Source organism: Leopardus geoffroyi, chromosome A3 (genome assembly GCF_018350155.1).
Source record: "Leopardus geoffroyi isolate Oge1 chromosome A3, O.geoffroyi_Oge1_pat1.0, whole genome shotgun sequence".
Classification (NCBI taxonomy): Eukaryota; Metazoa; Chordata; class Mammalia; order Carnivora; family Felidae; genus Leopardus; species Leopardus geoffroyi.
Window position 1 is genome coordinate 21,717,044 of NC_059336.1, and position 26,966 is coordinate 21,744,009.

General features: G+C 55.6%; 1 protein-coding gene across 3 annotated transcripts in view; it reads right to left on the reverse strand.

Moving 5' to 3' along the window:
* Positions 1-1,431: 1,431 nt before the first annotated feature.
* VSTM2L (V-set and transmembrane domain containing 2 like) overlaps positions 1,432-26,966 on the reverse strand; it is a 38,010-nt gene continuing 12,475 nt past the window's right edge. For 2 of the 3 annotated variants that reach the window (XM_045444637.1, XM_045444638.1), the window contains 3 exons: positions 14,068-14,237; positions 12,685-12,735; positions 1,432-2,828 (listed from right to left, as the gene is read on the reverse strand). In XM_045444637.1, coding sequence (XP_045300593.1) covers positions 2,556-2,828; positions 12,685-12,735; positions 14,068-14,237 — 494 coding nt within the window. In that variant the 3' untranslated portion in view covers positions 1,432-2,555. The other variant, XM_045444639.1, reaches the window with a different exon arrangement.

Genomic DNA, 26,966 nt, shown 5'->3' on the forward strand with positions numbered 1-26,966 from the left:
ACCACAGGCCATATAGACCATCCAGCGCAGGGATACCTGGATTCTGCAGCAGGCCCCCAGCCCTGCTTCATAGCCTGGCTTATTCATGTCCTTATCCAGTGAGCCAGCCAGCCAGCCTCCAACCCACCCTTTCCCACACCTGATTCTCTCCATCGCAAAACTGGGGATACACACTTCCCTTTGGGGCTGCTGTGGTGATCAGCACAGGGCCTGGGGCACATTCAGTGCTCAACCAAGCACTCTTAGGTCCCAGTCCCTGCCCTTGAGAGAGGGCTCACTCAGTCTGGCTGCAGGGGAGCTCGGGGACAGGCTAATGCCCCAGGCTCAGTGTGGGTGATGCCAGTGGTTCCTGTAGGTGCAGAGGAGGGACCAGCTGGCTGTGAGGGTTTCACCCGAAAGCCCCAGAAGGCCACACCCTCAGGCAGAGAGATTCTCAGCAAGACTACGGCAGGTGGGACTCCTCTGGCATGAGCCAAGGGGAATCCAAGCCCTGGGCATGACAGGAGAGGTGGTGATGTTCAGCAGGGGTCCGGGTCTGGAAGAGCAGAGTTCAACGACTGGGTGACCTTGGGCAAGCTACTTAACCTTTTGATGCTGTTTCCTCAACTGTAATACGGTGATGGCCACGCCCATGGGAGCAAATGAGATCCCTAAACCTCTGACCCAGCAAACCCACCTGAGAATCTCATGCTCACGTACGCCAGGAGACCTGAGCGAGAATGCCCATGGCAGTGTTATTGATAAGAGCACCCAGGTGGAAACACAAATTTTTGTCAACAGTAGAATGGATAAGTCAGTTGTGGGATATTCATGCAGTAAGAAAAATGGACAAATTACAGACACATGCAACACACAAATGACGCTCACAGAGCAGTACATGCAAGGACAGAAATGATATGATTCCGTGCATATAGTTCTAAGTGAGAGACCAGACCCCACTGTACTGCTTACGATGACATACATAAGGGCAGTAAAGCTATGAAAAGAACATGAAAAACGTGCCCAACTTAAAAGTCAGGGCGGTGGTTACTCTCTAAGAGGGAGGCAAGTGGGTATGATCAGGACTGGCTGGGCTGGGGGCTTCTGTTCTGGACTGCTGTGGTTTGGTAGGTGGTGGCTCGCCCGCATTTGCTTTATAATGTCTTTATTGACAAAACAGTGTAAACGTGTTTTATGCACTCTTCTGTATGTGTGATTGCCTCAAAATCTAAGAATAATTCAAGTGCCCGGTGACGGGACTGGAGCTGGACGAAGGCTGGCTTCCCTTGGCCCTCCCCTCGTGCCCCAGCCAGCTCACGTTCTGCGCTTGGGGGACAGAAAGCGGAAGTGAGAAGTTGCTGGCCAAGCAGTCCCCACCTGTGCCTCTCCTGCCGCACTGCTCCAGACACAAATGCCCCAGAAAGACACTGCCCGAGGGTTTGTTTTGTTTTGTTTAAACCGCTTTATTCAGGTTGGCTGGTTAGTCACGGATTGGATCATGTGTACAGGGTTACCCACACACACACCCCGGGCAGAGCCCTCGGCCTCTCCCATATCCCAACTCCCGTCACTAAGGGGTGGCCAGAGGTTTGAGCCAGTTCCCAGGGGGTGTTGGGCCCAATAGAAATATTTACAAATCACCAGGGGGCGGGTGTCCCCCCTGATTAGGAATTGTGAGGAGGTTGGTACTGGGGGGCTTTGGGCTCCCAACAGCCCCAGGCCCTTGAGTGGGCGTGGCATGGGCCCCAGAAGGGGGCTGGGACGTTGGGAGCTGGCAGAGGGGGGCTCCTGGGAGAGCCTCGAAGACCCTCGAAGGGGTCCTGCTGGTGCAAAACTCTGCATTGGGCCACTGGGTCAGAGGGGAAAAGGCCCTCCTTCGGACTCGCCACGTAAACGGGCAGATTCCTGGTCCCCCCACCTCTGCAGAAGGTGGGACAGGGAGCTGTTTCTTAGGTATAAGGAAGCTGGACAGGAAGGACCCACCAGGAGGCAGTGAGGTGTCTCCCTCTCCTCCCAGGGCCCGAGTGACCCTGTTTACAGGCCACGGGCTCAGAGCAAGGCTCTCCTGGGGGCTCTGTCGCCAGGGGAGAGGCCCTAGTTCTGCTCAGAAGATTCAAGTCCAAGTTCAGGGAGGGGTCACTGTCCACACCCCCAGGTTCAAGCGGGGGATGATGGGGAAGGAGGGAGAATAAGGCTGGGAGGCCCTGGCTTGGGACAGGATGGGGAACAAGCAAGCAAAGCAAAACACTGGACTCCACTGAAGCTGGTGACAGAGAGGCAGCCTGGCCCTGGCATGGTGCCCACCCCGGCGTTCGGGGCGGTCGTCCCCTTAGTGCCCGGGGCCACCTTCTCTGAGCCAGGTCACCGCAGGGGTCTGAAAAGGGAGGGTCGGGCAGGGCTTACATGCTGAGCAAGGGAGTGGTGGGCAGAGGGCCGACGTGGTGGCCACAGGCAGTCTTGGGGATGGGGAGGCGGCTGGACCCAGGCGGTCCCGTCCCCAGGGGTCCAGCGACTCCTCATGCACTCTGTACAGCTGTAGGGGCGCGGGGTGGGTGGGCGGCCAGGTGGGCATCAGTCTAGAGGCTGCAGGCCTCCTCATCCAACGAACGCTTCCGCAGCTCCTTGCCCGGCTTTGGGGGGGGTGGGGCGGGCGCAGCGGGCGGGGCTTCAGGCAGGTGCAGGACCGAGTTCTCCCCCGGCTGCACCCGAAGGTAGGCCTTGACCTTGTGGTGCCGGGCCTTGCCGTCGCTGAAGTCGATGACACGGCACTCATAGGTGCCTTCGTCCGTGGGCTTCACCCTTGACAGACGCAGTTTGTGGGAGATGTTGCTGCCTACCACCTTGACCACCTGGGGAAGGGGACAGAGAGACCATGACCTGGCCATCAGGTGGGAGCTGGGAAGACGGGGAGCGCTGGAACCAGGAGCTCGCTTGTAGCATGGGGCCCCAGAGACACTCCCACAAGGGCAGTGGGAGAGTTAAATAGCAAAAAAGTAGAAACGACTTCAGTGTCCATCAACAGAACGAGTAAGTAGGCGGTAGTCAGTTGATCTGATGGAATACCGCACAGCAGTTAAAAAGCCTGAGCTAGAGTTGGGCTCAGGGACCTTCAGGGAGGGAGAGCTCATTGCCGAGCCCCTCAGGGCCACGTCATTTCTGTAAATAAACGCATAAAAACACTCCATCCTGGCTTCGGAGACAACATGTGTGCAAGTGTGAAAGCAGACGGGAGGGGATGCAGTGGTCGTCTCTGGGCTGGAGCCCAGGGGAGGTCCGTGAACCTGGGATAGACTGCCAAGTGAAGTCTTCGCTTAGTGTGAAATGTTCTACTTCTTTATAAAAAAAAAAAAAAGGCAGGGCAGGGCGGGGCGGGGGCGGGGGTCGCCTGGGTGGCTCAGTCAGTTAAGCGTCTGAGTTCGGCTCAGGTCATGATCGCACGGTTCACGAGTTTGAGCCCCGCGTCAGGCTCTGTGCGGACAGCCCGGAGCCTGGAGCCTTCTTCAGATTCTGTCTCCCTCTTTCTCTGCCCTTTCCCCACTAGTACTCTCTCTCTAAAAAATAAATAAAACATTAAAAAAAAAAAGGTTGCTGATCACATATATATCAGGATACTAACTTCACTCCAGTTGTGGGGAGCAAGAGTATCTGTAATATTTGTCTTTGTACTTTGGCTCCGTGCTTATTTGATTGGGTTTAAATTTAAAAAAAAAAATTTTTTTTAATGTTTATTTATTTTTGAGACAGAGACAGAGCATGAACGGGGGGGAGGGTCAGAGAGAGAGGGAGACACAGAATCTAAAACAGGCTCCAGGCTCTGAGCTGTCAGCACAGAGCCCGACACGGGGCTCAAACTCACGGACCATGAGATCATGACCTGAGCCGAAGTCGGATGCTTAACCGACTGAGCCACCCAGGTGTCCCTAAATTTTTTTTTAATGTTTATTTATTTTTGAGAGAGACAGAGTGTGAGTGGGGCAGGGGCAAAGAGAGAGAGACACAGAATCCAAAGCAGGCTCCAGGCTCTGGGCTGTCAGCACAGAGCCCAACGTGGGGTTCGAACCCATAGACCATGAGATCATGACCTGAGCTGACGTCAGACGCTTAACCGACTGAGCCACCCAGGCTCCCTGGGTTTAAAATGTTTTATTTTAAAATTGAAATATGGGGCACCTGGGTGGCTCAGTCGGTTAAGCGTCCCACTTCAGCTCAGGTCATGATCTCATGGTCCATGGGTTCGAGCCCCGTGTCGGGCTCTGTGCTGACAGCCCAGAGCCTGGAGCCTGCTTTGGATTCTGTGCCTCCTTCTCTGTCTGCCTCTCCCCATCTCATGCTCTGTCTCTTTGTCTCTCAGAAATGAATAAATGTGGGGCACCTGGGTGGCTCAGTTGGTTGAACATCCGACTTTGGCTCAGGTCATGCTCTCCCAGTTCAGGAGTTCAAGCCCCACATCTGAGCTTTCAGCTCAGAGCCTAGAGCCTGCTTCGGATTCTCTGTCTCCCTCTCTCTCTCTGCCCCTCTCCCACTCGTGCTCTGTCTCTCTCTCTCTCTCTCAAAATTAAATAAGCATTAAAAAAATTAAAAAAAAAAGAAATGAGTAAATGTTAAAAAATAATAATAAAATAAAATAAAATTGAAATATAACTTGTATGCGGTAAAGTGCATACAGTTTGATGAAATTGAACTCCTGTATGCCTGTGTGGCCACCACCCAGAGCGAGGCATGGGACACTTATAACCCTCTAGGGCACACCCTTGCGGTCCTTCCTCATCAATACTCACCCCCACCTACTCTGACTTTTGTCACTATTGATTAGTTTTGTCTGTCCTTGAACTCTTTTCGTGTGTGGCTTCTTCCACACAAGAGAGTGTCAGTGACACTGCTTCATGTTGTTGCAAGACTCAGTTTGTCCTTTTGCATCGCTGAGTAGTATTCCATCACAGGACCACACCACAATTGGTTTATCCAGCCACCCGTTGATGGACAGGTGGGGAGTTTCCAGATTAGGGCTCTTATGAATAAACCCGCAGCGAATATAGAGCTACTAAGAATTTTTGCCAACGAGAAGAGAAAAGGTTGTCACTGGGGAAGCTGGGTGAAAGGCAAGCGGACTCTGATCTATTACTGCCACTTTCTGTGAACCCACAGTTCACCATAAGAAGTTAAAAAGGGTAGGGGGAGCTGGGCCTGGAGAGGACAGGTGGGAGGGGCTCCCATCCTTCCCGGGCCCCTTCTTACTTGCCTGCCCTGCCCCGTGCAGCCCCCACCCTGTCTAGACAGAACGGGGGGAGAGCGGTCCCCGGCCCCTTCTCGCTGACCTCACCACCTGCTGGCATCACTACAGGCTCGCCAGGCCAGGCGGGAGCTGAGCGGGCTTCAGACCTGCAGCCCCAGCGGCGGGGGGGGGGGGGGGGGGGGGGGGGGGGGCGGCGCGGAAAACCAGCTGTCATGTTCTTGCCAAGCCCCAGCTCGTGGAGCGGGGAGGCCCCCGCCGGCCACCCTTGAAGTGAGCAGGCCAGGACGCAAAAGAGGGCCCTCTCCGCAGGGGCGCGTTCACTGCAGACGTGCCTGGGCCTGTGCTAGGCACACGCACGTGTGGCTTACACTCATCCCACTGACCTGCTCGGGCCCCTGGGCCCCCTTCATCTCCTCCAAATGCCAAGCTGTCTCTCTGACATCACGGCCTTTGCACATGCTGGTCTCTCTGCCTGGATGCTGTTCCCCCACCTCTCTTCACCTGCTTGACCCCCGTTCATTTTCAACAGCACCTCCTCCAAGACGCCCTCGATCACAACCCCCCGTTTATTTCCTTCACAGCAGTTATTACAGTTTGAGAACCATTTATTTGTTGACTTGATTTTGGTTTCTTTCCCTGGCCAAACTAAAAACACCATGAAGACAGGGATGATACTTACTTTGTTCATCTTAGTGACCATCCAGGGCCTTGTCCTCTGTGAGCAACAACCAACATTTGTTGAATGAGTGGAGTCATGCTAGGTCCTTCTTTCTTCAAGGGAAGTGGTACACAGATATCATGCTTTCTAATCTGAGGTCACGTTACACATGACTATATACCCACTTTACAGGTGGTGAAATGAAGGCTCAGAAAAGAAAAGGGGCTTCCTGTGGGCACTGAGTCAGCGAAGGGCAGAGCTGGGAACTAAACCCAGGCCTGACTCCATGCATGCATGCTACCCCTCCAAATGGTGTGACAGGCCCACCAGGGGTCACCCAGCACCGGCAGGGCCACAGGGGCAGGGCACTTCCCAGGCTCCAGGAGGGAAGAAGAGGGGTGGTTGGGTGGACAGCCAAGGAGCCTGGCCCGTCTTCTCTGGTTCTGAGCCTTCCGGCTGGCTGGCCGTCACCCCCACAAAGCAGGAAAACATGGGCTTCTGGTAGAGTGGGAGGCACGAGATGGGACACAGGCAGGACTCCCAGTAGCGAGACGGTGAGGCTCTCCCAGGCACCCCTCTTGGTGTGGGGCTGAGGACCAGCCTCCCCTGCCCAGCTCCAGGCTGGGCCCAGCTGGAGGCCACCGGCCCTGCTGATTCCATCACCTCTGACCAAGGGCACAGGGAGGCCCTGTGGCCCTGCCGTGCTCTCAGGCGAGTTAGGAGATGCTGTTGCAAATGCGCAGCGGGGAGCGAATTACCTCAACATCTGTTTCCCTCACGGATATTAATTATCCTTCATTTGTCAACCCTACAAGGCGCTAATGGAGTAATAATGCGAAGCACTGGGAGCAGCCGCTCCTAGGGAGGGAGCACCAGCCGCAGCCCACCCCTCCCGCCCCCAGACGCGAGGCGAGGCCTGGACCAGCCCTCCCCAGGCAGTCTGCTCTGCGCCCCCCCCCCCACAACCCTGTCGCCCCTTCTGCCAGCAGAACAGAGGCCTCTCGGAGAGGAGGAGGGAGTCTGGGAGCACTGCCAGGGTGCTGGGAGGCCGGGTCTGACCCCAGCAAGCCACCAGCACCCAGGCTCTTGGGACGGATTCATCGTGCCTCTGGTGGACATTTGGCAAGAACGCACTCTGAGCCGGGTGCTGGGGTCACAGCTGGGAAGCAGCCAGACCCCAGCAATGCTGCACAGGCTCACCGAGAGCCCAGACCCCACACCGAACCCCGCACCTCAAGAAGAGTGCCACATGAGACACGGCTCTCTCCGGCCCTGGCGTCTACCCTTTTAAGCACGATCTGGAGAAGGCAAATAATAAAAACCATAACAGCAGTAAGAGTAGGGCTCGCAGCCAGTGTTTACAGAGCACTTGATCACTATGAGGCGATGTGCTAAAAGCTTCATGCATCATTTTTGAGCCTCGCGATAACCCCATGATGTAGGCCCCGCCAGGATACCCATTGCATGGGTCAGGAAACTGAGGCTCAGAGAGGTAAGGTGATTTGCCCAAGGCCATCCAGCTGGTGACAGAGACCAGGCCTTAACCACATCTCTGGTGAGCCTCCCGTGACCAGTACACCACAGGTCTACCTTTCACCCTTTCCTACCTCCTTCCCTAGGTCCCCAGCCTTCCTTGTCTTGAGGGAGCCCGGCCCATCCTCAGAGGTATATCTTATGGGAGGGGGTCCACCATCCTGCTCCAGCTTCTTGGGGGGCGGAGGAAGCAGCCTGTTGGATTTCCTCATTCACAAACTGGGCAGAAAACCCTATGGCTCAGCCCTCCAGCGACACTGGAGAGGCCAGGAGGAGAGGAGACCCCCGCACGGCAGCCTGGCTGTAAATCATAATCACCTCAGCACAAGCATCGACAGGCCTTAGCAGTGCAATTAAGCACCTAATTATGCTGAAAGAGACAAGGCGAGTCCATGCCATGACCAGGCTCAGCCTCCTCCCTGCTCACCCATGGCCCAGGCCTTTCTGGGCCTGGCAGGGACACCCCTGGGCCGTCAGGGCTGGGATCTTTCTCCAGAGCCACACCGGGAAGAATGAAAGGTGCTGATATATGTCTATGGTGCCAGACCTCTCCTACCTGCAGCCTCATGGCTGAGCCTGAGAGTGACAGGGTGGCCCCGGGAAGGTGCTGGGGTGGGGATGGGGCGTCAGATGGTCCCTACCCCACGCCAGGGCCTGCTCTGAGCTCTGCCACTCCCCTGCCACTTTCATCAGCCCCTTGGCTTGTTCAGAATCCAACCCGGTCTCTCCGAATCTCGACCCCAGAAGGCCTCACCTGCTCCAGCCAGACCCTCCCACGTCATCACTGCCTTTGCTCCTTCTGCACTCTGGCACAGTCAATCCCAGAATCCCACCGATCTTCGCTCTGAACATCACTGGGCCCCTCCCCTTCTCTCCAGAGTCCAGCCCCCTTGCACTGGCCAGGGTCGCAGCTTCTCTCATCTGGTCATCATCCCAGCCTCCTCCCAGGTCTCCCCAAAGCCACTGTGGCCCCTCCTAATCTGTTCTCCATGACAGCCAGACAGATCTTTACACAATGTCCCCAACTCAGGGCCCTTCCTTCCATGGCTCCTGGCAGTACTTGCCAAGGCCCCTTGGGGTCTCATCCCCACCTGCCCCTTGGCCACACCAGCCTCCTGCAGTCCTCCAACCTACACACCCAGCCAAGATCCCCGCTCCTAGTCATCAACACCTCTATACTTCAGTGCTTACTTCAAATAGCACCCCCTCCAGGAAGCCCTCCAGAACCTCCAGACTAGGCCAAGTCCTCTGTTACGGGCTCAGACCCCTCCCAGGCAGCTGTCCTCGTTTTGATGGTCACAGTTGTAATTTTATTTTTCTCACGTGTGATGATTGGATTAACATCCATCTCCCACCCTGGCCTGGGAGCACCCGAGGACAGGGATTGGGTGTGTGTGACCATGCGTCTTCGAGGCCCCCACCGCTCTACGGATGTTTTGGGCATTCCTGAGATGAATGGAGTGATTCTGGCTCCACGTGAATCTGGCCTCCCTGGAGGACCTCAGGACTTAATGCCCTTATGTATATGGTGGATCACTGCAGGGATTTAAGATAGAAACGTCTAGAGCAGAAAATAAAAATCGCAGTCAACCACGAGCCACCACTTGGCCTGTTAATTCTTTGGGAAGGAGGCAGACGTCGTGCACTGCTCCAGCTGTTCCAGCCCTCCACCGGAAACACCCAGTGCCACATGTGCACCACACCTGTGGAGCAGCTGGGTGGCTTTCGCAGGGGCTTGGCCCACCCGGCCGCTTGGTCTGACAAAGGCCACTGTCTTTCAACGCTTCACGGAGATTTCATGGAGACCCCAGAGACAGGCTGCAGTGGCTTCCTGAGGCCCCTTCAGGGCTGTCCCCTTTGAGTTAGGTCAAAAGAAAAACTTGCAGAACTTGAAAACCACCAATAAGAAAAAGAATTTGCCTGAGCCACAGAAATGAGGCCCTGAAGGTAAAACCCCCAGCATATGCAAGCTACCAAGGGAGATGTGTTTAGGCCAGGGGTCCTTCCCCAGGTCCCAAGTGAAATGAGATCATTGATGGGAAGCAAAGCGCTCATCATGGTTCCTGGCATATGGCAGGCACTCTCTAAATGTTAGCTGCTTTATTATTATTACTGTTGTCTCACAGAGGCCTGTCCTCCTACATAACTGGCCTCCCTCCAAGATTCTCAGCCCTTTCATCACCTCACCTGTCTCCTGCACAGGAGCTGGGCCCCCTTTCATGCTCCAGCCACCCCCCTGCATGCTGGGAATAGGGGTCTTTTGACCACAAATTCATGGGCAGTTTTTAATCTAGCAAACCACACTCATTCACACAGCCAATCTCTAGGACTTCACACTATACAAAGTGTTTGGGCTCAGGGATGCCAGGTGCGGGCCCCACTGCGTCCTCAGCACAGTCGATCCTGAACCTTCCCGGGGTTACCATGGCAGCCCCAACAGGTCACCGAGCCCTCTGGCACCAGGCCCCTGGAAGCTGATGCCACTTCCTGCCCCAGAGCCTGAGACCCCACGGTGCCCACGCTGCCCAGCCAGCGCGTGATGCTATTTAGCTCCCACAGTGTTTTTCAAATTAGGTCCCCAAAGTTAAAAATCAGGAGCTGCCCCAGTTGGTTGAGCGTCTGACTTCGGCTCAGGTCATGACCTCACAGTTTGTGAGTTCGAGCCCCGCGTCGGGCTCCATGCTGACAGCTCGGAGCCTGGAGCCTGCTTCGGATTCTGTGTCTCCGTCTCTCTCTCTGCCCCTCCCCAGCTTGCGTTCTCTCTCTCTTTCTCTCAAAAATAAATAAACTTAGAAAAAAAAATAAAAAATAAAAACCAATGAACTTTTTAAAAAATCAGGAACTGCCCATCACAATCAGGACTTTTAGAAGGCACGGGGCTACCGGGCCGAGTTCCTGCCTGGCTCATTTGGCTGGTCCAGATACAGGGCCTGGGTTCTAGGCCCCGTGGCCCCACAGGAGCCACTCTGTGCCTTCATGTCACCTGTGCATGTACAGTACAGGTACAGGGAGGGATGCACATCATAGTGGCCTGTCCATGCACCAAAATCTGTGTCTGGGTTTATACCACCGTTGGCCTGGGTGTGTGTTTGTATATACCATTCAGTTATTTATTGGGCACCTACTATGTACCAGGCACTGTATCAGGCTCTGGGAATGTAACAAGTTCATCAGGCAGGCACAGTCCCAGCCCTGGGTGTTGGGGGGACAGCTATGAAACAAATACACACATGGGTGATTGCAGATGGAAATGTGGCCAGCAGGGAAAAGGCATGCCAGCTGAGCCACGGGGTCAAGGGAGGCATCCTGAGCTGAGCTCTGAAGGAAGAGAGAGGAGTTTTCTGGGCAGAGGAACCGGCCCATGCAAAGGCCAGGAGGTGGGAAGAAACGGGAAGGCAGAAAAGCAGCCAGAGTTGGGAGGGGAAGGGGAGCCAGGTCAAGCAAGATGAGACAGCACAGAGGGTGCGAAGAGTGAGTCGAGCGGAGCCTTGAAGGCCATGGAGACAAGTCTGAGCCTTCTGGACTGCGGGAAACCAGGATGTGCCTCTGTTCACAGGTGTAGGCTAACTCCGAGCCTGTGGATTTAGGAACTGTCGAGTGTGAGACGCTGTCTGTACGAGGAGGTAGTCTATGCCTCTCTGTGAGGTTCCTAACCAGACCCCCGGAGCCCCAGCTGGAACAGGAATCACAGGGGCTGGGGGTGGGGAGTGATTGCACAATCACGCTGAGCGCATTTATTTTATTTAACTAATTAGCAGCTTCGCATTCCCCTCACGTGGGGCCTAGCAGCTACGAATTCTAATCCTCTAAGTCAATTAGATTATTCTTCCCTTTGCCTGAGACACTCCTTAAACCCCAAACAAAATCGCAGCAGAAAGAGTTGCAGGTATATTAACATATACACAGGTCTCCACCTGCCCAGGCTTCACTGGTGGGTGTCTGGGCAAGAAATGGGGCATTGCCTGTGGAGAGGGTGGGGGGCACGGGTGGAGGGGGGAGCTAGAGCTGTCCTAACCTGGAAGCGGCTTGAATTTCCACAGACCCCAGCTATGAAGGGCCCTGGGCAGACCGCGCAAATGTTGCTTTAAAGGCCCTTGTTCTCTCACATGCCCACCTCTTGCCAGAGTGGCTGCAGGACCCTCCTCCCTGGCCTCCCTGCCTCTCTGTTCGGCCATCTTCAATGTCAATGCCATGCCTGCTGGTGCCCACTCTTTACACTGTGACTTCTGCTGTGGGACAAGGCTCCTCAGCACGTCTGTGTCTCATTGACCTTGGGATACAGAGCTCCCCCACAAACTCTTGAAAAGTGGTGTTAGAATCAATAGAAAAGAGTGAATTTGGAGGTCATTCCCCGCCCCCCCCCCGCCCACATACACACTATACCCTTGTGGGCACCTACGTTTCTAATGTTTCTAGTGGATTTACTAGTCTCCTGCCAGGCTGACCTGATGCCCCATGTACCAATCCAGCCGGGCCCCATGGTCACACATGTCCCTAGGCCTGTCCCCATCCTCAGCATGCTTTTCTCTTTCCCTTCCTTTCTCAGTCCTGCGTGCCTCTTCTAGGCCTGGCTGGGGATGTCCCTTCCCCACAAAAACTGTCATTCCCTGAGGCCCCTGGGTCCCCAGATGAGGCCCCAGCGGAGTCTGGAGACAAGGAGTTCAAGCCCCGAAGACAGGCAGCTCAACCACGTCATGACCACCAGCAAATCTTTGACCCCTCTAAGCCTCAGTTATCCTACCTGGAAAATGGGCAAATGCTCGGCCATTCCCTACGGAGTTGTAGCACTGATAAAATGAGTCCATGCATAAGAAGGCACGGCCAGTCTTGAAATCTTTCGGCTGTAGTTCCCCCTGCCCCACGTCACCCCTGGGAACCAGGCTGACCCAAGTGACCATGACGTGCCATCACAGACAGTCATGATGGGCTGAAAAAAGCCAGCTTAGTCTCATTAGACCCTGTTGGATCCCTAAATAAAAAATGCTGCTGAGACAGACACAAAGTATCCAGGATGCACACAGCCTTGGCCCCGACAGGAGAGAATGCATCTTCTCTCCCCCTGTCATTTTTTGTGCCTGTCATTCAATGAACTTGAAAGATCTGCGTCTTTTAAAAAACAGAACGAGGCCATTTTTTCCCCCCTTTCTTTTTTTTCTTCTCCTCCATCTTCAAGCCCAAGCTCCCAGCTGAACTGGACCCTTTCTTTCTTTCTTTCTTTTTTTTTAAATTACAGCTGTGTCCTCCATTAGAGCCCTTGCAAGAAGTCATTACCAAAACTCACACTTATTTTGGTGGCGTCCTTCCCTGTGTCTTCCTGCTGAGATGCTTTTAGCTGTGGGGAGGGAGCGGGAGGGGCAGAGAGAGCAGAGACAAGGCATTAGCATCATGGGGCAGGAGCAGGGGACAATAGCTAAGATTGTACCTACAGGGCAAGTGACACTCTAGGCTCTGGAGCCGGGCATCCCTCAGCTCTGTGCTGCCTCGGGGTGGGGGTGAGTCAGAGCCAAGGAAGATAAAGAGGGGGTCTGTTAAACCGTGCTGTGCATTTAGATATGTGGGGATTTGGGGATCTGAGGGGTGGGTCAGCCTGCCTGGTATGGTCTGTTGGAATATCTGTCTCTCCACTTGTGTCTCTGTCTGTGGATGTGTTTGCATTTTCAGGTGTATCACACCCCGGGTCGTGTGTTTGTGGCAGATCCTGTCAGAGTCCTGCCCACACACTATTCCCTGCAGGCTGACCCCAGATGCTTCCAATCGCAAATACCTGCAAATCTGTGGCCAGGAGCTTCCTCTGACCCCCCCCCCCCCAATCCCCACCCCACCCCTGCACCGAGACCTCTGAGCCCTGTGAGGCAGGCTGGAAGTGTTGAAGAGTTGACACAGAGTTCAATACGTATTTGTGAACGTGTTAGAGGCTATTTCACGAACACGCGAGAATGTGCGCGCACGCCCGTGTGCGCACATGCAGGTCCGTAAACATTTACGTGTTCGTATGTCGAATGGGTGGGCAGATAGGCACGTGCTTGTGTATGATGTGCCTTGACCCAGCCGTAAGAATGGAAGCGTCTTAGGTTGGGTTCCCCCAGAAGCAGACCTTGAGACAAAGATTCAAGGGCAGTAAGCCCACCTGGGAGGGGATCCCAGGGAACCTGGATCGGTAGGGGAGTGGGTGGGTGAGACCACAAAGGGGAGGAAGTCAGTAGTGCGCCCCCGGCACCCCTGTGGGCAGCCGGAACCCACTCTCGCTGGGCACCTCAGGGAGAGAACGCAGGGCTCTGCAGTTACCCCAGCTGCGGGCCAGGTTGCTGGGGGATGCATCCTCCGGCTCCGTCAGTCATCGCTGGACTGCCTCGCTGGCCAGCAGGCTCTGTCGCCCAGAGAAAGCTCTCAGGCAGAGTTGGAGGGCTGGTGGCAGGTGCGTGCAAGGGCACCCACAGCGTCTGCTCCGGTGAGTGCGTGCGCGGGGACCGGGTTGCCCGCCTTGCCCTGTAACCTCTGGCCTCAGTTTCCCCGCCTGTACACTGAAGGGAGGGACCCTGCTCTTTGGAGGGGCCTTTTCTTGCGGTGGCCTTCCCCCGTGCTCAGCCTCGGTGTGCCTCCTGCTCTACCCCCCCGGGGCCAGGGTTCGCCCAGCCTGGCTCAGGTGTCACCCCAGGGGCGGTACCTGGTTCGAGGCCCACGCCTGCTTGTCGGTCCAGTCCCTGTGGCTCCGCACGTACCACCACTGGATCTCCAGCGAGTAGGAGGGGGAGCCACTGCCGCGGAAGGAGCAGGCCATCTCCACGTCCTCGCCCGTCCGTGCAGTCATGTCGTGCGGCGTCTCTGTGAACAGGGCTGTGTGGAGAAAGTGGGGAGGGGTGGCTGGGGCTCTGGAAAGAGCAGGGCCAGCGAGCACAGGGCTGGTGGGTCAGGGAGAGGTGGCAAGACTGGGAGCAGACGGGCGGCGATCGCAAACGGCCTGGCTTCACGTGGGGCCCCTGGAGGAGCTCACTGAGGCTGGGCAAGGGGTGTGCAACAGCAGCTGGCAGGACGCGGGGATGAAGGGGCCGGTCCAGGGCCCTGAGTGCCCCACACCAGCTGGGTCTCTATCCCGGAGTCCGTGGAGGTCACGGGACGCCCACCCAGGTGAGGGATCAGAGAAGGGCCGGGTTAGAAGACATGGGCAAGGAGGCCTGGGAGGAAGCTGCCGTTTTTGTTAATTCTTCCAGAGTTTTCTAGTCACCCCCGCCAGTCTCCCTCCCGGGTTATTCGCAACCCCCGCACCACGGGCTTGTAAAACCAAGTCAGACCTAGCCAAACCCCTGCTTAGAACCCACCTGGCTCCCCACCACACTAAGATAGAACCCACCAGGGTGGGGTTTAGGGCTCGCTCCCCCGCCCCCTCGGTCTCCTCTCTGTCCTCTGAGCGTGCCTCACTCTCCCCTCACTTTTGCCCTGACTGTACCCAATGCCTGGAATGCTCTATCCTTGGTCTCTCTGCCCAACTGGCTCCTTCAAGTCGCTCAAAGCTCAAACTTGGTCCCTTCAGAGCAGCCTTCCTTGACCACCCGGGGTAGGATCCCACCTCACCCCAACCTCCTGCCCACGCGGTCACAGTCACATATGTGTCCACGGCAGGCACTGCGTGCCGAGCTCCTGGAGAACAGGGATGTGGAACCCCCACCGGTTACGCCGCTCCCAGCACCGAGCGGGCGCTCTGCGCGTCCTGAATGGGTTGGACATTTTCCATCCTCTGACGGCCCCCAGGGTGCAGTGGGAGCCTCACCTGCCTCCTGTCCCTCCCAAGGCCCAGCTCCCCGTGAAAATTCCAGGGCAGGCAGCTCTCCTGACCCAGCAGGAGCCCTGCCCCCCCCCCCGCCACCCCCACCACGCCGCGAGGTAAACGAGAAAACAAATGCCCATTTAATGTGGCCCGTGTCCCTCCCCACCATATGTTCTGTCTCTCCTCTCTCCAAATGAATATTGTCCTGAGATGTAATTAGGATTCTTTCCTCTTCTCAGGAGAGATCATCTCGCCCTGGAAAGACGCCTGGCAACAAGCAGGTCACCCGGGGAATGTGTGTCCGTCAGTCCTCCCACCTGGTGCCCATGGTCCCTCCTGTATGTCCCCTTCCCTGTGCGGCTTGGGGCAGGAGGAAGAGGGCGCCCTGGGCTGGGATGTGGGGGTGCTGCTCTGGGGCCACGTGCCTCCTGCCCCTCCCCAAGATGCCAAGGGCTTTGGGAGCATCAGGACTGACAAACACCTCCGCCAGGAAGCCCCTGCCTTGTCTGCCCTCCACGCAGGGTGTCCATGTGGAGCTTGACTCCAGGACCTGGGCTCAGATAAAGTCTTCAAGGTCCCTGATCCCCAAGGTCAAAGGTTTGTGAGATGCTTCCTGGAGGTTTCCCACATTCTGTGAAGTTCGGGAGGGACTGGCCGCTGTTCCATAAACAAAGCCTGTTTAATAAGAATGAGTGTTTGGGGAGGTGCCTGGGTGGCTCACTCGGTTAAGCGTCTGACTCTTGATTTTGTCTCAGGTCTTGAGCTCACGGTTCGTGGGTTCGAGCCCCACGGGAGGCTCTGCGCTGTCAGCTCAGAGCCTGGAGCCCCACTTCAGATTCTGTGTCTCCCTCTCTTTCTCTGCCCCTCCCCTGCTTGTGCTCTCTCAAAAATAAATAAACATTAAAAAAATTTTTTTTAAATAAACTTAAAAAATATATATGTTAAAAAAAAAAAGAATGAGTATTTCAATTACTGTGCACGTGCCCAGTGAGGTGTGAGGTGTCTTCACGTGCATTGGGACTGTCCTTATTCCCACTGGGCAGGAGACAAAACCAGGCTCGGCCCCTGTGGCCACCCCATCCTCCCCGACAATTATTTTCAACTTGTCAGCCACGGTCATCTTGGCAAAACACAAACCAATCCCGGTTCGTTCTTTCCTCAAAACTTTTCCACGGTGTCTCCTCACTGAGGGCAGGAGCCACGGCCTTTACCGTGAAAGACCAGGCCTTCCGTGTTTGGGCCCGTCCCCTCGGGTGCCAGCTTCTGCTTGGCCCCTGCTCATTCTGTTCCTGGCACAATGGCCTCCTTGCTGTTCTCTGAACATTCCAGTTGAGATCCTACCTCAGGACCTTTGCATTTGGTATTCCCTCTGCCTGTAGACTCCCACAGAGCTCCCAAGCTCTTCTGCTCCAGGACTCTGCTCTCCTCAACCCTGACCACCTCATTTAAATTGTGTCTCCCGCGACTTCGGCCAGGTCACGATCTCGCGGTCCGGGAGTTCGAGCCCCGCCTCAGGCTCTGGGCTGATGGCTCGGAGCCTGGAGCCTGTTTCCGGTTCTGTGTCTCCCTCTCTCTCTGCCCCTCCCCCGTTCATGCTCTGTCTCTCTCTGTCCCAAAAATAAATAAACGTTGAAAAAAAAAAAATTGTGTCTCCCGCCCCAACCCGGTGCTTCAAATCACTCCTCCTTCCAACACATGATCGGTGCCTTCTGACAGACTTTCCGCAGTGAAGAAAATGTGCTATAGCTGAGCTAACCCAGAAACCACCAGCACTTGAAATGTGGCTAGTGCGAACGAGGAACTGAATTTTACATTTTATTTCATTTTTAACTCATTTAAATTTAAACGTAAATAGCCACTTGTAGGTAATGGCTCCTGTATTGGACAGCCCAGCTAATAAACTTATTTTATGTTTATTGTCTGCTTTCCCTGGCGGTGAGCACTGTGCCTGTCTCGTCCACGGATATATCCCCAGCTCCTAGAACACTGCCTGGCACATAGTAGGTGCTCAATAAATACTTTTTAAAAAATGCTTATTTAGGGGCGCCTGGGTGGCTCAGTCGGTTAAGCGGCCGACTTCGGCTCGGGTCATGATTTCGTGGGCCGTGAGTTCGAGCCCCGCGTCGGGCTCTGTGCTGACAGCTCAGAGCCTGGAGCCTGTTTCAGATTCTGTGTCTCCCTCTCTCTGACCCTCCCCGTTCATGCTTTGTCTCTGTCTCAAAAATAAACATTAAAAAAAATTAAAAATGCTTATTTATTTTTTGGATGGGGGGAGGGGCAGAGAGAGACACACACACACACACAGAGAATCCAAGGCAGGCTCTAGGCTCTGAGCTGTCCGCACAGAGCCTGATGTAGGGCTCGAACCCATGAACCACGAGATCATGACCTGAGCTGAAGTCGGATGCCTGACTGAGCCACTCAGGTGCCCCTCAGTAAATACTTCTTGAGTGAATGCAAGACTGGGTAATGGCGGAGCAGGGTCCAGAGCCAAGCGGTCCCCATCCTGAGAATCCTGGGCCAGGCCCAGCCCTCTTCACCTCCCCTGATGACAACCTGCCCGCTCAAGCAGGACTGAAGGGGGCCATCGTGGCCCTGAGCCGTGAGGAGGGGCTGAGAGGTAACCTCAGGGAGCCCCTGGCCCCTTGTCCTGGGACAGCTGGAGTTTGCCTTGACCCACACCCAGTATTCTTTGCAAGCTGGGAAGGAGGAGGGGTGGATCCAAAGCAGCCAGCAGTGGGACCCGGCTGCCTAAGAGACAGTGAGAGGACACAGCTGTGACCTCCTGCAGGTGCCACTGCTGAGCCACAGGAAGCAGACGTACTGGCCCCTTTCCCTCCTGCACATGGGGAAACAGCTGTTAGGATCACAGACTAGGAAGGGCAGAGCCAGCCTCGAACCCCGGCCTGTGGGACTCCGCCACGATGCTTCTCCTCCGCCTAGACTTGCATGAGGGCAGGAAGCATGTCTGGCCGGGGAGGAGAGATGGTTCGTGGGGGTCTCATTGGCAGGAAGGGCGGAGATGGGCTCTCCTTGGGTGGGGACTCCATGGTTGGGGGGGGGGGGGGGGATCTCCATCCACGCTCGCTCAGCCTCCCTGCCCACAGGCCCCGCCCCCCCGACTGACTGAAAGCCCAATCCCAGCCCACCAGCTCTTTGTACTGATCCAGGAAGCAAGGCTCAGAGAGAGTGGTGTCTGGCCTGGGGTTACACAGCAGCCAGGGGACAGGAAGGTCAGGCCCTGAGTCCTTGACCAGGCCCCCTCACCCCCAAACAGTCTTGGGGGGAAGACCCCCGCCGCGCGGCCACCAGTCCCCTCCCCCATCCCAGTAATGGTCCTCTAGAGGGCGCCGTCCAGCAGAAACAGCGCATGCCCTGGTGCTGAGACAGGTACAGAATTTTTAATTTTCTAGGGAGCCACATTTGAAAAGTTAAAAAAAAAAAAATTTTTTTGAGCAGATGAAATTAATTTTAATCATGTATTTTATTTAACCCAAGATAGCAAAAAAGTTATTTCAACATGTCATAGAAATTATTAATCTTTTACATTCATTCTTGTGCTAAGTCTTGGCAATCCAGCACGTACTTTACACGATTACATCTCAATTTAGACGAGCCACATTCCCGGTGCTCAGCTGTCACGTGTGTGGGATGTCCTGGCAGGTGGCCACCCAGTGGAGCCTGGATTGGAACCCAGGCCTGATTTCCAAGGCCATGTTCTTCCCAGAGTATGGACATTCTCTTTGGTTGCAGAGGTCTTTCTTAAAAAGTAACAGTCTAGGGGCACCTGGGGTGGCTCAGTCCGTTAAACATCTGACTCTTGATTTCGGCTCAGGTCATGATCTCACGACTCGTGAGGCAGAGCCCCACGTTGGGCTTTAAACTGACAGTGCGGAGCCTGCTTGGGATTCTCTCTCTCCCTCTCTCTCTGCCCCTCCCCTGCTTGTTCTCTCTCTCTCAAAAAAAAAAAAAAAATTAATTAAACTTAAAAAAAGAAAGTAGTCTAAAATGGGTTCTGCGGGACAGGCTGGGGAGGCATTTCAGCCAGCCTGAGGCAATCAGGGCAATCTTCCCAGAGGAGGTGTTATGCTCCCTACCCACCCCCCACCCTCCGCATCCACAGGTGGGGCAGGTGGTCCTGAGCCAGGAGTGGGGATGGGCTTTGGGTGGAAGGATGGATAGAAATCTGGCTCCCAGAACTCATGGAACCAGGTGAGTCATCTGTGGGTGCAGCCACCACCTCCTCCCCCATAGTGACTCTGGTCCCAGGGTCTCTCCGACCCCTCAGTCCCTTCCAGGAACTGCCTTCAGGTTTGGCTCCAACCTCAGTGGTGAAGGGGGCAATGTGTCTGCAAGACAAGTGGGGAAACCAAGGTTCTGAGCATTTGAGGGCATAATCTGAGTCTCCCTGGTCACGGGCAGCAACACGAAGGTCTGTCCCCGGACCTGCCCCAAGGAGCCCCTGAAGGAGAAGCAACGTGCAGGTGGAACTGGAACCAGGGATGGAGAACTGAGCCTGTTTCTGCCAACAGACTGGCTGTGGGACCTGGGAAACATCTCTCCCCTTCTCCGAGCCTCGGTTTGCTCCTTTGTGCCATGGCGGTCAGTCCTGGGGTCTGAGAACCCCACCAGCTCAGACAATCTGAGGGAGAAGGTGCCCTGGGCATTGGGAAGGGGAGGGGTCACTTCCACTTGGGGGAGGAGGCACGTGGCAGCCAGGCCGGAAGATGGGTGGATCCTGACAAGCAGAGGCCGGGGGTGGGGGGTGGGGCGGGGAAAGGAATGGTGTGGGCCAAGGCAAGGAAGAGAGAAAGAAACCCAGGGAGCTTTGTTGTTTTTTAAAAAGAATCCATATGATTTTTAAGCATCTACTCATGCCTAGCACTAGGCAGGCACTCTCTCTAATACTCTCTCCTCTGCTCACCCCCGTTTGACAGATGAGGAAAGTGAGGCTCAAAAAGGGGCCAGGACTTGCCCACGGTTCACACACAGCTGGGTGTTGAACCTGGGTCTGACCAGCAGTTGTGACTAAGACCCAGGGGCCCACCCGCCCCCATCAGGGTTTGGTTTGAACGAATCAGGAAAAGTTCAGCCACCAGGTTCCCTACTTCTGTATCCCACTTGGACACTTCCAGAGACGGGGAGCCCAGCTCCTCATACCCCCACTGCAGGTGGGCAGCTCTAATTGGCATAAGGTTCTTGCTTCCTAACCTGACTCCGTGAGAGAGGATACCGCGTGACAATACGGTAACAATGTCTAAGACATAGGGCACTTGCGTTGGGCCAGGCACGGTGCCACACTCATCTCGGACATTTGCTCGTGCTCCTGCCATGCTGCCGTGGGGGAGTGTGATGCTTGTCATCCCCATCGTGCAGGTGGGGAAGCTGAGGCCCGGAGAGGTCAAGGGCTTGCCCAAGGCCACAGAGAAAGCGTGAACATTTGAACCCAGTTCTAGAGCACTCGAGAGCGGAGCCTGTAACGTCTCGACCTTTCTCCTGCAGCCCCTCTTCCTAGTCCTCTCCCCCACCTCCTTCCCTCCAGGCACCCAGACCCCCTCTCGCCAGCTGGCACGCCTGCTGAGTTTGGGACAGAAAATCCATTTCTCCTCTCTGGCTTCCTCCTGTCCTGAGCCCTCCCTCCCTGCTCAGGTAACTCCTCATGGCCAGTCCCCGGGGAGGCTGGAATAATTATAGATTTTTGAGAGGCTGCAGTGGTGTTCTCCTGCCCCAGGGCCTGAGCAGGGCTGGGCTTGCTGGGCAGACAATTGCAACGGGTGTCCACAAATTAGGATTCTGCAGGAGAAGGAGAAAGGGGCTTGATTGAATGCAACCTCTCCTTCCTTTCTGCTTTTAATTGGGGGAGCAATACAGCCATTAACCCTCAGCCCGCTTATCAGGGCATCGTCTGCAGGAAACAGCTCTGTGGCCCTGGCCCGGATCAGTGTGTTTGGTTTCTGGTAAAGGCAGAGGATCACCTAGAAGATCTTGTCTGCCCTTCAAGACCAGGGCCTGACCTCCTTCCTAACCTTCCAGGCCCTGGTTCAACACGTCTAGGGCTTGGCCTGCAGGCCTGGGTTTGAATCCTGTTCCTTCTACTACCCAGCTGTGTGACCGGGATAAGCCCCTTTACCTCTCTGCACCTCGGTTCTCTTTTTTAATTAAAAAAAAAATTTTTTTTAACATTTATTTATTATTGAGAAACAGAGAGAGACAGAGCATGAGCAGGGGAGGGGCCGAGAGAGAGGGAGACGCAGAATCTGAAGCAGGCTCCAGGCTCTGAGCTGTCAGCACAGAGTCCGACGCGGGGCTCGAACTCACGAACCAAACTGTGAGATCATGACCTGAGCCGAAGTCGACGCTCAACCAGCTGAGCCGCCCAGGCGCCCCTGAACCTCAGTTCGTTATATGAAACGAGCAGAGAATGAGACGCAGAGGGGAGGACAACACAAGGCAACATGTGCCTCGTGTTTGTCACATAGTAGGTGCTCCACAAACATCACTCCCTTCTCTCACATTCTAGCTCAAAATTCTGTCACCTCTGGAAAGATTTAACAGACGCTCCTTGTATCTTCATCCGATTATGCAGTGAGTGCAGCATCTGTATTTCACTCATATCTGGGCCCCCGTGCAACCTCCTATCCATCAGTCCTGTTCCTGCTTCTTCCTCAATTTGCTCCTCACGGCCCCCTACCAGCGACACACAGGCAGGCCTCAGGGGACGTGTTCACCAAAGGCAGCCTCAGCCCACTCCCCACCTCCCTCCATCTCTGAGGCCAGATCCCCCATTCCAGACCCTCGGGCCCCGAATCTCCTCTCTCCTTCTGCACAGGCCTCCTTGCCCTTTTAATCTGCAGATCCCTGGTTTGAGGCTGCCTCCTCCAGGAAGCCTACAGGGACTGGACGCCAGACCACCCATCAGTCTCTGCCAGAATGAGAGTCCCTTGAGGACCAGTAAAAGGATCAGCTCCTTGTCAGGGGAACCAAGGCAGACATGGAGCTAGAGGGAGGCAAGGAGGGCAGAATGGAGAGAACCACTGTGGCCCGAGGGTCCCCGCTCAGCCCATCTCTTGCTACGTCCTGCTGTGTCAGGGCCTGCTAGAAATCCTCCAGTGATGAATGGGTACACAAAATGTCGTCTCTCCATACAATGGAATATTATTCAGCCTTAAAGAGAAGGAAATTCTGACACGGGCTCCAACATGGATGACCCTTGAGGACATGATTTCGCTGAGCGAAATAAGCCAGGAGCCAAAGAACGAACAATGCATGATTCCACTTATATGAGGCACCTAGAGCGGTCAAACTAGAGACAGAAAGCAGAGGGGAGGCTGCCTGGGGCTGGGGGAGAGGAGAAGGGGGGGGGGGAGGCGGTGCTTAGCGTTTTATGGAGCAGAGTTTCAGCTGGAGAAGATGAGAACGTTCTGGAGATGGATGGTGGGGACTGCTGCCCAAAAATCGGGACGTATTTGTCGCCCCTGAACCGTACACGTAAAAAATGGCTAAAATGGCAAATCCGATGTTGTATAAATTTTATCACAGTTTTTTTTTAAAGTCCTCCCGTGGCTTCTGGCCTGCCGCAGCGGTTTTCACACAACGAGGATTTCCCTGGACTTGTGCCCAGAATGCTCCCCACCCCCACGCACGGGACCCCCTCACCTCGTTCAACCCTTTGCTTCCGTGTCACCTCCTGCGTCTTCCCCACCCTGTCTGTCCCCTTTTCGCGACTTCGCGCTTTCTCCTTACCATTACACTAACATGCCGTCTCTTCCGCGTCTCATTCGCTGCCCCTCTCCCAACCTGAGTGTAAGCCCTTCAAAGGCTGGAGACTGGAGCCTGTTTTGTTTACTGTGGGATCCTGGCAGCCGCAATGATACCAGACACACGGTAGGTGTTCAGTGAACGCTGGCTGCTGTCGCGCAAGACATATACGGTGGCTCTGCCAGAAGGCAGAGAAAGGATCCCATCCTCCTGGCTCAGGGCCACCCGGGAGCTCCAGGAAACCCTCACACTCGGGGTGCCCAATGGGACACTCAGGGTCGGAGGCAGCTTCTCGGGCTGGGCATCCGAAGTCCGCAGCAGTGGCTCTGCTGAACCCCGGCCGTGGCCCCTCCTGCCTCTCACTGTCACTTCCATGTGTCCCCCCTGGGCTGGAATCCCAGCTCACAGGTGGCCCTGTGCCTGGAGATGCCCTCCCTGCCCGAGCTGGAGCGGAAGTCCTCTTCGGGGCCCCTTGATGGTCTCTGAGTCCTGTCATTGCCCCCACCGCAGCATGTCATGTGACAGATACTAAGGTGTCTGTGTCTCCCCCAGCCTGGGAGCTCCCCCAGCACAGGGCCCCTGCACTGCCCAGCAGGGAGGAGGTGATGTTAAGCATGTGCTGAAAGGGCGAGTGAATGAATGAATGAATGAATGAAGGTAGAAAGGTCAGACAGAAACCCAGAGGACTTAAGTTTGAAACTGTAAGGAAAAAAAACAAAACAAAACAAAGGAGGCAGATATCTTTTGTTTATTGGGCACTTACTATGTGCCAGAATGGAGTTTCTGGGGGGGACCGTGCCCACAAGAGCAGGGATAGGGACAGACAAATGGATAATGTGGACACAGCAACCTGGGAGGTCCTAGCTGGGCCCCAGTAGGCCGGGCCCCTCCCCACCCTCCCTCCTTCTGGCCCTCATGACCACCGGCCGCCCAAGCCCGGCTTGGCCCACGCGGGTCCTGCCAAACTGACAGGCAGGCTGGAGGCTCCCTGAGAGGGCCCATAAAGTTGGGATAGGAAGTGCGACCGAGAATGAGACGGGACAATAAATCAAGGCCGGCAATGCCAGGAAGGGCTGTGGCTGCTTCGCGGGGGGGCCCTCTGCACCCTTGCGGCCCGGGGACCAGCACCACAAGCCTGGGATCAAACATGGGATCATCTTTCCGACTGGAGGCCCACAACCCACCAGAAAGCTGATGTGTCTGACCCCACATAATCCCTCGGAGCGGCCCTGCCTGTCAGGGATCATCGGCTCTTTCCTGCAGGTGGGAAAACTGAGGCTCACAGAGGTTTCCAGCAGCTCAGGGACTTGGAGGAGCTGGGATTCAGACTCAGGCCTTAGGAGCCAAGTCCAAACTCTCCCCCTGTCCTCTGCTGGTGCTGGTACGACAGTGATGAAGATAGGAAGTCGGGGTGTCCACGTGAGGGCCCCTGGAACTCCCCCCACCACTTACCTCCCTCCATACCTGAGTCTTTTCCAGCAACTTAAGAAACAAAGCTCAGAGAACCTGGGGGCCATCAGGCACCCCTCTAGGTGCCGCCTGTACACAGAAGCCTACTTCATCCTCCCAAGGACTTGATGAGCTGCTACTATTTATTGTCAGCCCCATTTCACAGAGGGAGGTATGAAGATCCAGAGAGGGAGTGTCAGTGCCTGAGGTCACACCGCATGAGGGAACAAAGCCAGACTTCAGTCCCAAGGCTGCCTGCAGAATTTGCCAACCAGAACCTGGGTCGTCCGTCACTCAGCTCCTTTCCCCTTCTGTCCTTGGGGGTCGTTTCCAGACAGCCTGCTCGGTGCCCAGCTCAGCTGGTGGCCAGGACTGCAAGGGGTGTGGCACGGGGTCAAGAAGGCCCATGGCCACCTTAACTCCCAGCTGGGAGGCCGAACAGGGGAAAGGCTGCGGAGGGAGTGTTTAACGGAGCCCCAGCTCATCTGTGAATCTCACCTTGCTCCCGAAACCAGGAGATGTGACACGTCCATAAGAGGAAAACCCAGATAAACTGGATGGAAAAGCCCCCAGGGTCTGAGAGGGCTGGCTGCGTAGAAGGAGCCCAGCAGGCGACACCCAGTCTTCTCCTCCCTGGGGGTGGGTGCAGAGCATCTGCTCGGGGATGGGCTCAAGGGAGGAACTCGAGGGTTCTCTGGCAGGCTGAGGGATCCGGGTCGTTTCATCTTGGAGTGGGCAAGCTCTCCCCTTCTCAAGAAGCGGAAGAAGGCATTTTGTACAAAAGCTTAGTGAACCGCAGCGTGCCTTGGCGGGAAGATGGCGACCCGGGCATGCGGTGAGCTCAAGTCCTCCCCGCAAACGGGATGAAAGAGATCAACCCTCATAGACCCCTACGTGTGCCGGGCTTCCCAAGACGCGGCCCACAGTCCACAGGAAGGGCGGACACACAGACAGGTGACTACTGTGTGAACAACAGCTGGGACTGAGCCTGCATCGCCATGTACCGTTGTTCAGGGTGTGCACCATTCACATAGCCATGGATCGTGGCCCCTCCCCGCCCCAGCCCAGAGATACGCAGAGCACAACTGTATGCAGAAACTTGGGATGCAGGTAACGGTGTGAGGGAAGATAAAGGCAGGCCCACGTCTGCCTGGACTCAGGGGTGGCTTCTAGGTGGTGGGGCACACTTGGACTTGAAGGCTGGTTGGAGTTGGCACAGTTAGGAGGAGCTCCGAACAGGAAAGGGCACACCCGAGGGAGAGTCTCACGAGTCTGACCTCTTGGGGACTACCTTCACCATTTCTGCAGGATCCCTGATCAGCACCTGCACCATTATTTACTTAATATTTATTTTCAAAGCATCTTTCCCTTTTTACTTAAATAAATTCAGCTTAAAAGGAGACTTTTATTACCGCCATAAACGGAAAATCAGCATCACTTGCCATAAATAGAGGGTAACTGTAAAAATAAACACTATGAGAACCAAACAGCATCTGTAAATTCCAGCCAGGGAAGGCAGCGGCTTGCTGAAGGCTCCGGGCCTCAGTCTCCATTTTCTTGCATTAACAGGGGAGACCGGCGAGGGTCACGCATTAAATTCAGAGCAGCACCAAGCAGAGACTCTTCTCGATCAGAAGGGCTCGGGACGCAGGGCCTGCTGAGGGCCGGACACAGTGGGCAGCCACCCCCACCACTGTCACGGGCCCTGGCGTCCTCGGCCACTGACCTCCCGCCTTTCATCCCTCGGCCCCACCTCCAGGCCCCGGCTTGCAGAGGCCCCCGGACCTGGAGCCTCTCTGCCACTCGCCTGTCACAACCCTACCGAGCCCGCCAGTCCGGCTGACGGGGCAGCTTGCTGGGTGATTCAGCACCAGGTGCCCTGCGTCTTGCACGAGGTGAGGACTAACACCCGCTTCGGGCCCGAGGAGGCCCGAGGGCCCGCTTGCAGAGTGAGCGAACAAAGAAACGAACGGTGGATGCCCTCACGGTCCCTGCTGCTGCAACCAGGGAAGCCACCTCCCGAGGCATTGATTGCCCTCCCCCCAAATGGGGAAAGAACATTATTTTTGTATGAAAGCAAACATGAATATATTATGGATCAGAATACAGAACCCATGAATTTTGAATGAAATAGACCATCAAAGAAATGGTGCCCTGGTGGGGAGCTGTTTACGCCGCCGCGTGGGGCTGATCCCCTAGTCAAGGGGCCTCTGTCCGATCCAGTCAGAGGCCTCCTTTGTCTCTGCAGCCTTAGGCCTTGCCCCGCGCAGGGGATTGTTGACCTGTTGGCAAAAGCAAGGAGCGGACCAGGAGGAAGCAGAGGGACTGGGTGTGGGGGGGGGGGGGGGGCAGGGACGCCCAGGATTTACGCGTGAGGATAACAGCTGCACCCCTGGCCTGACTCGCCGTGTGTCATTTTTTTTTTTTAAGTTTATTTATTTATTTATTTATTTATTAAAAAAAAATTTTTTTTAACGTTTTATTTATTTTTGAGACAGAGAGAGACAGAGCATGAACGGGGGAGGGGCAGAGAGAGAGGGAGATACAGAATCGGAAGCAGGCTCCAGGCTCCGAGCCATCAGCCCAGAGCCGGA